The 11,110-nt window shown below is 35.7% G+C and overlaps 1 protein-coding gene across 1 annotated transcript; it reads right to left on the minus strand.

The window, feature by feature from the left end:
• Positions 1-6: 6 nt before the first annotated feature.
• LOC149741498 (mannan-binding lectin serine protease 1-like) lies at positions 7-11,046 on the minus strand. Its single transcript, XM_089893163.1, has 15 exons — positions 10,910-11,046; positions 10,488-10,734; positions 9,873-10,038; positions 8,905-9,066; positions 7,486-7,589; positions 6,848-6,943; positions 5,941-6,094; positions 4,981-5,166; positions 4,465-4,579; positions 3,118-3,218; positions 2,523-2,688; positions 1,858-2,001; positions 1,234-1,387; positions 599-807; positions 7-462 (listed from the first exon to the last, which is right to left on the minus strand). Exons 1-15 carry the CDS (start codon positions 10,912-10,914, stop codon positions 258-260), a joined length of 2,214 nt encoding a protein of 737 aa, XP_089749289.1. The 5' UTR covers positions 10,915-11,046; the 3' UTR covers positions 7-257.
• Between the last annotated feature and the right edge of the window lie 64 nt (positions 11,047-11,110).

An 11,110-nucleotide genomic window follows, 5' to 3' on the forward strand; every position in this document is an offset into this window, starting at 1 on the left:
AAAAGATCCAGTTTTACCATTTATTGAGCTATGCATCTAGGTTAAAGCAGGCCTTTACAATGCTTGGAATTTTAATGATTGCGATTTTGTAAAAAAATAGTTAAGCGTTTCTTTCAAACACCAAGACGCTTCCCTAGTCTTAGAAAATTGCAGGCACTTTTTTAGTCTTTTTGTTGAAATTTATCATAAGTACGCACATTTCTGACCTATTCGTAGCCTTGCGATTACAGCACACCAAGCGAAATAAGGTAACGTTTTTAATCAAGATCGCTTGTTCTTTCAATCCATTGAGCTATTTCTGGATCTATCATGGTGTACCCGGTGTATGCTAATGAACGGCCACATTCAGTCCTTGTAAAACCGAAAGAAACAACTCCTTGAACGTAATATTTCCCGTTGTTACCTTGTAGCATAAACGGGCCACCCGAGTCCCCTTTACAAGTGTAACTTGTAGACCCGTATCTGAAAAGTTACGAAAGTGCAGACTCAAAGAGTTAATCACTGTGGGCATAGCAAGGGTTCTATCGTCTTAAGTTTAAGTCAGTAATTTATAAATCATTCGACCATTTATTAAAAAAAATAGAAACCAACTACTCACGTCGATCCGGCACAAAACATAGTGTCTGTCAGTCGAAACCACGAAACAATTTGCCCAATGTGTGAATACGTTCTTCCAAGTGAATGTAGCCTCCCTAAGCACTGTGCGTTTGATACGATAGTTGTTCTACCATGCAAGAGAATATAGGACGGGTGATCAATCGAATATTTTCCCCAGCCTATGATCTCTCCGCTTACGTTTGGTCGTATCTATGTATGAGTGAAGGTATAAGTAGGGAAAGATGGGACAAACATTTCATTCTATTTTTTCGTCCCATTTAGGTAGAAAACAAAACACATTAAAAGAATTATAAAACCGTATCATTACGACTGCCATAAAACGTTGGTAATTGTTTAAAACGCAAGTTATTAAATAAAACTAAACTCTTATTGAATTGTTTGTTTATTCTTGTTTGGCAAGCAACTTAAGAACTTATAAAAACTAAGGGTGTTCTATTTCATTCACCCTGTTGTGCTCGATTACAAATATTCGGCCCCTGACACTTTTATGAGTATTCTTAACTAAATAGATAATAATTTTAACAAGCGGTTACTAAACGTTGTTAATATCAAACAAATATTTCTGTATCAATATGCAAGCCTTTATATACACTAAGACAAGTAAGTAATATTTACCCTGTCAAAATCTGCAACAGTCTTTGGCATACATATCGGTCGTGTGACGTTGTTCATTATAACAGGCTCATCCAACTCAAGTAAAGCTACGTCGTATTCCCATGTGCTTGGGTTATACCGCGGATGGCGAATTACTCGTAAAACAGTTAGGTTTCTAAAAACAAAATTAAAAGAATATTGCCAGGCGCTGTGTCATGGTGCTTAGGGCGCCTGCGTGCCATGGTGCTTAGGTTCTAACCAAGAGGCAATGGGTGCTTAGCGCGCCTGCGTCTAATCAAGAGGTAATGGGTTCGAGGCTCGTCGCTGCTGCTGAACATATGTGTCCTGGCTCAAAACACTTATAACGCCAATTGCTCCAACCCATCAGTGGTCACTGGCGGGTTGTTCAAATTATAAGCTATAGCGCGCCTGCCTGTAACCCAGAGGTAATGGCTGATGGGTTCAAGCTGGGCTCGTCGTTCCTAGGGTAAGACACTTAACGGCCACGCGAAAATAAAGTAAGTTACATTTACATTCTATATAGTTCCCTATACCCCTAAATTGCAAAATAACTAAGCGGTAAGTTAGAAACGCCAAACCGAATGAAAAGGTCCAAATACGGAGATTGTGTAGATTAAATGTTACCTTGCAGGTGATGTGGCGTTATTGTAATCTTGCCTTCTGTCATGAACACCCACCCAAGCATGTACATGATAAGGCTGCCTTGGTGTGTTGGGTGGCGCAAACTGTCGTTCTATTGTAACGCAGTGGGCCGCAGTCATAATGTACCTGATGACAAGTCCCAAATTTGTGTCTTAATATTACGTGACATAAACACTCTATATGGGCTATGGTTTGAAAAATATAGGAGCTGAAAATAAAATGTACAATAGTTGGTAAATTGTCGATTGTGTGCTCAAGTCTCACTTCCATAAATTGTCAGCCATAAAGAAAGAATGACCACATGCAAAGTTACATACGTGGTATAACAACTGTGGTGTTCCCGTCGAATAAAGTAATAACACTCGACGAATACTTTTAAAGACTACACAGCAAATCTAACCAATAGTTGTACAGTACTGCGGGGGAATATGGGACACCTTAAGCACAAAATATTCAAATTTCCTGGTTGTGTTTTAAACAATAACAACGGGCTATGGAGTCGTGAAGATACGGCTTGTTAATTGTTTGAATGTTTTTGGTTTACCACCAAAATAGACGAGAAAATAAAATGATAAGGAGTCCCATCTTCTCCCACCCTGCTATATATTTTTAAAGCGATTTAAAATATCCACATAACGCCCATTTACCTTGAACTGATCAATGAAGCGCCGCATGAACTGCTTCCAAGTATATTAGATTCCCTTCCAAAGTTTAAGAAGACCATCCACGGCCATTGATTACGACCAGCTACATTGCCACCACTAATAAGACCGCCGAGCAATCTCCTCGTTACATTGTTAAACTGCCCACATTCTAATGTAAATTAACTATATATTACTGTGTAGAATAAGATAGGACACCGTTAGCATTTAATATATAGTAGGGTGGTGGAAAATGTGACACCTTTTTGTTCTATTTTCTCGTACCATTTGGTAGTAATAAACAAAAAACATTCAATGAATTATAAAACCGTATCTTCACCACTCCTACAGACCGTTGTTAATTGTTTAAAACACGATTAGGATGTTTGCTGGATATTATTTTTTTGTCATGTATACACTTCCAGTTAATGAAATCGCTCCAACGTTTTATTTGGTATAATTTTTTTTTTTGCGTAAATAATAAATAAAGTCTCAGTTTTCAACATTTGGGAATACAGTCAAATAGAATAATGGTTTGTGTTCTATACTATAGAATTGTTGCATTTATACAGGCGTATTTACACAGAAGCATAAATCTTACCCGGTTTACATACTGGTACAGCGCTGTGGGAACCGACTGGCACCCACGATCTTGCGTCTGAGCATCTCCATGTCATTGCCGAACCCGGTTTTGCCTTGTACCTTAAATAAGGTAAACACAATATAAGTTCAGATGAATAGTAAATTATAATAAAATGATCACTTCGCTATATTTAATTATTACACCAAAATAAGTCAGAATATCGTTTTAAGACACGTGGCCGCTCTAAAAGTGCTTTAAACTTTAAAAAAAGTAACCGGACATGGCTTACAATTCACTTCAAAACTGTACGGCGATTAAAAAACTCGCCGTTGCAAAAAAATCCTCGTTCAAATAAGACCAAATTTCCCGAGAAATATAGCTAAGATATAATAAATTAAATATATTATCTTCTGTTTGTGGGGTTTTATGCTTTTTTAAAAAAATTGCCGTCTGCAACACCCTATCTTCGAACTAATTAGAAATTGTATCTCTTACAAACTTACATTATAACATTGTTAGAAGGTTGTGCATAAACCTTCATATACAACATTTTTAACAGTAACACAGCGATTCGCAATCTTATTGTCAAATTCTAGGGTTTAATAGAAATCAAGGTCGAAACGCGCTTCGACCTTCCAAAATTATAATCTCAATTCTTAATTCTAGCATTTATGCGCCAAGAGAGCAATACACCGTTTACTAAATACGAAAATATTCTTATATGTGTGGGACTTTGTAAAGTAAAAACAAACAAAATGCGCAAAAAAGCGGGGTAAGGTCTGAACAAGGCATAACGATAGCCAGATTAAACAAAACCAGCTTAGTTTTCCTGTCTTATAACCCATTATCGCTGTCCAACCATGTATGGGCTAACAACTAAATTCAAATTTACTTTATTTTGTTGACAAGCTTTCAGCATAAATAACAAAGGAAGATCTAAAATTCTTTACCATTTGCATTTAACCGTTGCCTCATCGGCGTATGTTATATCTCTTATAGCATTGTTCAAACTTATTGTACATACATTTTTATACAAAGGTTTTTAACAGTAACACAGCGATTTTCAAAGTTATTCTCAAAATTCTAGTGATTAATACAAAACAGGGCCGAAACGGTCTTCGACCTGTAAAAAACTAAAATCTCAATTCTTAATTCTAGCATTTATACATCATCACGGCGATACACCGTTTACTAAATGCGAAAATAATCTTATATTTGTGGGACTTCGTAAACTAAAAATTTACAAAAAGCGGGGTAAGGTCTAAACAAGGCAATAACCGTCTATAGTCTAACTCGGTTCAAATTAACTTGATTTTGTTGACAACCTTTAGCATCAATAACAAGGGAAGAGCTAAAATTCCTTACCATTCGTTGCATTCAACCGCTGCCTCATCGCCGTACGTAAACGCAAGGCTCTGATGATTTAGTATCCTAGAATTGCTAACAGATTCTAAATGAACAGGTGGCCCACACGATTTTACTGAAAATAAAAGTTGGTCTTATATTTCACCGAGATTACTATTTTTTTTGGATTATTAAAACAGGCTTTTCATTAATAGAAAATAGAGTACACTAAAAGTAAGATATTGTTTATTAACTTTCATGAAACCTAATCAGAATAACCTTATCCATTTACTTACAACATCATCAACCAGTAAGTCGTGTACACATTTTTAGTACAGGGTGATTGGTAAGTCAGTATGCACTTATATTTTTATTAACAGACATGTTTCAGTACAATCCAGAAAGTAAATATAAATGACAATTAAAAATGATGTTGAAAGTGACCACAAGGGTGTTATAAACATTGTTAGATCGGTGAAGAGTAACTTTCAGTAACCTGTATTTAACTTAAAGTAAACTACACAGCATTCAACTGACTTGTGCAAGTTGGTGGTTGAGAACTCCATGATCCATCACTCTGACAAGTGATCACATTTTCACCGTTAAGTTCATATCCTGTATTACACTGAAAACTGACTTCATCTTCAAATTCACTGAACGGGTTCGAATTTGGAAAATTGACTACACCATGCTCCAATATGGGACGATTCAAACATCTTATTCCTGCAAGAAAAACAAGGACGTTTTTAGGAAAATCGACCTTGGCTTCTGGGTTGGAGCAGTTATTGTGAAGTGTCTTGCTCCATACATACATCCTCGAAACTGATATCTTGGTTTACAAGTAAGTTCTCAATCAGTGTGTTTCGGCGGCGAACGATGTGTTATTCTCATGACACAGTACTGTGTAGTAAGATTAGACACCTTTAGCAAATAATATTCAAATATCCTGATAGTGTTTTAGACAATTAACAACGCTTTATGCGGGGAATCGTAAGTTTACGTTTTTTTATTACTCTATCCTCTATCGAATAGCCTACTCTTTGTTTACAATATCAAGTGGGACAAGGAAATAGAATAAAAAGTTTTCTAATTTACCTGAAACTACTATCGCTTATTACTGAACTATAGTTTAAGAAATGTAATATAATTGGTTCAAGAAAAAAAATCTTTTTATAACGCAACAACCTGCATATGGTTTACAACGGCTTTACCGTGTATAAAATATAAACCCCATTTCAAACCAAAATTGGGAAAACAATATAGTAGGGTGGGAAAGATGGAGAACCTTTGTATTCTTTTTTTCTCAAGCCATTTGGTAGTGAACAAAGAAAATTTAAAGAATTATAAAACCGTATGCCCACGACTCCCATAGACTGTAGTTAATTGTTTAAAACACAGTCAGGATATGTGGATATTATCTGCAAAAGGTGATGTGTATTTCCCACCTTAACTGCGTATAACTTTTAACAACGGTGTATTGTAATATAATATCCTTACTTATAGAATCATATGTAAGTTTAAATCCAGATTTCTCAATCGCATAATCAGTGTGAAAATTCAAACGAAGAGACCTCGTGTTAAGATCGGTCCAAACTCCAGCAAATGAAATGTTTTGTCCGCAGTGTATTGACTCTTGGCCAGAATAGGTCATCTACAAATTAAAATCACGTCTTTGACTTTATACGTTTTTTAAAATATGCATTTGCAACTACAAACGGTTTTATAAATGAATGAATGAATGAATGTAACTTATACTTAATCCTCGCGTGGCCGGAAAACGACAGTCGTTATCACACGAGTGTTCATGCACATCACGCCAGCTTAAGAGTGAAGTATGTTACTTTGTGTCAATAAAGAATTATAAAGCCGAATCGTTACAACCCCCATATAGGCCGTTGTTGATTGTTTAACACACGATCAGGATATTTGAACATTATGTGCTACAATTGTCTAATCTTTCCACACCCTACTGTATTAATATGCCAGCTTACTAGTTACCAAGTATGTTATTTTGTGGGTGATTATTTTTTTGTGGCTTTATCATTTTTATGTGTGGCTGATAATTTGGACAACCCATTAATGACCAACAGGTTGGAGCAATTGCAGTTAAGTGTCTTGCCCAAGGACACATTTACGCACAATATAGCAACAACAAATCATAAGGCCATTACGTCTGGGTTCGAGAAAGGCAGGCGCGCTAACCAACTGTGGTAAGGCGCTTTATAATGTCTTAACAGCAAGCACATATAACACAGCAATTTTGTAATCGTCCATAACACCTCTCCTTTATAGAGTTACTACACATGTAGTTTTTAGGTAATTTCTTTGCGTTTCTTTATTAATAAAAATGTACATTGAAGAAAAGGATATCACAACACAACACAGCACACCAAAATACTTTTACCTTTAAATAGTCGTAAGGGCAGTCAGTATAATTGAAATGATCTTCAATATCGAAGTTTGTGTCAAATGTAATGTTCAAGCTTAACCCATCACGAACCTGAACCATATTTAAGTTTTTAATATTAAAAGCATAAACATTCGGTGTAATAAATTATCTCACTGAAACAATATACTGCGTTCACATGCTTTCGTATGTATATATAAAGACCTGACAAAATTTTTACATTGTTTCTTGTAGATTATAACATCATAACATCGTACAAATACGAAATGTAATGGTAAAAGAAAAACGCTATAACACGCTTATAAGGTTAGAACAAAAATGCAGAATTGTTCAATAAAACGGAATATTCGTTTTTATAAAAATATTATACAGTGATGCGTCTTTAGATATTTTACAAGGGTAGGGAAGATGGGACACCTTTTATTTTCTTGTCCCGTTTGGTATAGTATACAAAGACGATTCAAAAATCACAACTCCTATAGACCACTGTTAATTGTTTAAAACACGATCAGAGTATTTAGATTTTATATGCAAAAGGTGTCCTATCTTACCCCACATATAACTACAATAAAGTCTTATTTAAAAGAAAAGTTTTTAAATTACTTATACAAAAAAAATTAATGCTTTTAAATTACTTGTATTTCCCAGTCGCAATCCGTTAGTTTCGAGTATTGGTCCGGGTAATCTGGTGACGTCACCAAACCAGAGTCCTCGTTAAGAACTTGATTTTGACATACAGCTTGAGAGAAGTAAAAACAGAAATTATTTATTTCAAAACAACTCTCAGATTGAATACGTGTAGCTGTCTTAATTGTTATTTAAAATAACTAGGCGTTCTGCAAACCTATGGTTTCATGAATTTGGCATCATTTAGACACAGTTACAAACACAGTGCCGCGTTTATGTAGGAAAAGATGGGACACGCCGCGTTTATGTAGGAAAAGATGGGACACCCTTTCATTAAATTTTCTTGTCCCACATGAGTAAACAAAGATTTATATTTATAAAAAGGTGTCCCATCTTCTTTCACCTTACTATACAAGTTAATATAAACAGCATGTTAGTGTAATTAATAGTAAAATTTAGTTAAAATATCGAAGTTTAAATTGACATGTATAAAACCACATATTCCTACTGCAAACACAAACTATACGAAATTGCTTTAAAGTTAACATGTGTTACGTAAAGTGTGTGGTCCGGGCGCTGCTAACGCCTACCGCTACTGACTAGACTGATGTAGGCTTTCTTTAATAGTTTAATAATATATAAAAGTTAGTATCATAAAAACAATTAGAACATACAGGACCCGTTCTTACTTGAAATAATGAACAAATTTACAACAACGACACGCACAACGAACCAGCACTTCGTAAATTGGGCAACGAGAACCTATACTACCTTATTCAAATACTAAAGCGAATGCAAGCGAAACAGGAGAAAAAGGCGAGCTCGCGCCACGAAGAGCAATTATGCTTGGAGGTAAAATATACTCGAAGGACGTTATCAACTCAACGCTTAAAGCCAAACGTATAAGAACAGAAGAAAAGCTAGAAATACAATACAGTCGAACATAACAGCCAACCACACGCAAAAATCACAAACATATATATGACCATAGAATAAAAATCATCACACATGTAATACCGGATTATGATAGACATAATCGGCCAGTCAAACAACATCACGTACCAAGCAGCCATTTACATCTGTATTTGTTTGTAAAATCACTGAACTTAATTCGAAACAATATTCAAATGCCATGATAAAGATAAAAATAATGACTTGCCGCTCCGATTACGGTAGCAAAGATTTAGAAATATTAAAAACAGGATAGATGTATAGTAGGTTGGGGGAAGATGGGACACTTTTATATTCTATTTTTTTGCCTAATTTGGTAGTAAACAAAGAAAATGCAGAACATTATAAAAGCGTATCCTCACGATTCACCTAGTCCGTTGTTAATTGTTTAAAACACGTTCAAGACATTTAGATGTTATGTGCTAAAGGTGTCCCATCTTCTCCCACCCTACTGTATCTTTCAATGCTATACTGACCTGTGCATGTGTGTTGATTTGCATGGAGAATAAACCCAGGTCTACATGTGCAGTAATATGAACCTGGTACATTGATGCAATGATGGTTGCAATAAATAACTTCATCCCAATCTTCTGTGGTGTATCTTGCAGCGTATTCCATTTCCGCACATTCATCTTTATCTATGGGTAACGTACAGGAGCATTTATTGTAAGAATTTATAAAGGGCGGACCGTTTTGCTCAGACACATACACTTGTCAATAATAAACTTGTTTTTGTAGCCTTCTTCAAAATTAAACGCCTTCAGCACTTTTGGTGGAAAACTAGTAATAGCCTACAGGTATTACGCAGGCACGACTTGGCCTAATCAATTCTTACGAAAAATAAATGTTTGGAATAAGGAATTGGTTCTTAACGTTAATCTTAATAGGAAAACGATTAAACAGTTAATAATTTTACAAATATAGTAATACAACGGAATAGTTTGGTCTAATCAAAATTTTAGAGTTGATTTTAAGCAAGACTAGGTTTTATACTAAGCTCTAGTAGAGTGGGGTAAGGTGGAGGACACTATCCTTTCTTAGCCCATTTGTTGGTAAACAAGGATAATTACAAATTAATATAACCGTAGTCCAGCATGGCCTCTAAAAGAGCGTTGTTAATTGTTAAAAATACGATCAAGAAATATGGGAATTAGGTGCTAACGGTAGCCTATCCTGTCGTACCACATAGTACTAAATATAAATATACATGTCCATGTTACTATGGGGAGATGGGGCAGCTTTAGCACATAATATACAAATATGACCGTGTTTTAGAGTAGACAACTAACAACGGTCTTTTGGAGTCGTGTGGATATGGTTTTATAATTATTTGAAAAGTATATGTTTACTACCAGTGACGAGAAAAAAATGAAAAGGTGTCTCATCTTTCCCGTCCCTACTATAAAATTTTTGAACCGTTTTTGTTACTGCATAAACCACTTACCATCTGCAACATAATGAGCTCGGAAACCCAACGGACGAGGTTCCTCATTTGAATAATCGGACACGAACTTTACTGTCATTAAGTTGTCTTTTGAAACTATTTGGCGGGTGATAGGTCCAGGATTAAGAGTGCCACAACATGTAATGTTTCGTTTTTGAGTGTCGATCTGAAATAATAAGCAATTTGCCAACAATGTATTTTGTGTGTTACGGGCATTGTGTCCGAACGTTTTTTCACCGGTCCGTATTTATAGACCTCGTGTTGTATTTGTGCCAACCTATAATGCGCAGTGCAGTAGCGTGCAAGCTCATGCGCAATAGCGCCCGGTACCAATTATCGGTTAAAACGAATATATAATAGAGCGGGGAAGACGGGACACATTTTTTATAATATTTTCTCGTCCCATTTGGTAGTTAACACAGAACATTTTAAAATTATAAAACCGCATCCTCATTACTGCTATAAACCGTTGATAACTGTTTAAAACACGGTCAGAATATTTGGATAATATGTGTTAATGTGTCTTATCATTCCCCACACTACAATATCAAGACACAGGCAACGCGAGGATAAAGCAAGTTACATTCATTCAACTACGATGTTTAGATCACTTACTTTGACATAATCATACACACACGACCCTCCTAAATCTGTGTCGTACGAGTCTTCTAAATCAAAATGCGTGAAATACAACTTCATTTGGTAACCCGATGGAGCTGTGAGCACCCATGTTATATCAACATTATCCGGGTAGGGTGAAGGGAAATGCGGACTTTCCAATATTCCATGAGTATCGTTTCGATGTATGACCTGTTGACAGGAGACGAGACCAAAAAGCGAGAAAAGGCAAACGATTTTGAACCTGGTAATGCAAAACAAGTTATAATGCCTGCGGACCTGCGGTAATGATAGTTTGATACGTTTTAAAAATTAATTCGACAGCAGCGTTAAATAGAAGTTATACATAAACGTTTGTTTATATGTATTCATACATACACATTATTTAATAGAAGAATGCACAAAAAAGTCGTACGTACCTCATAATTTATGGAGTTTCAGTATCCCTGCTTATTCTGAACACATTTTAAATCGGAGCGAATTAAATGCAACGTTTTATCGCTTGTCGCCTGAATTAACGCGAAAAGGCGACAAAACAACAAAACGCCCGAGGCAAAATTTTCGAACCGCATAAATAAAACTAGAAGGGAAATTCCGTGTACTTATACAAAACACACAAT

The sequence above is a fragment of the Ciona robusta genome, chromosome 1 (genome assembly GCF_009617815.1).
Source record: "Ciona robusta chromosome 1, ASM961781v2".
NCBI lineage: Eukaryota > Metazoa > Chordata > Ascidiacea > Phlebobranchia > Cionidae > Ciona > Ciona robusta.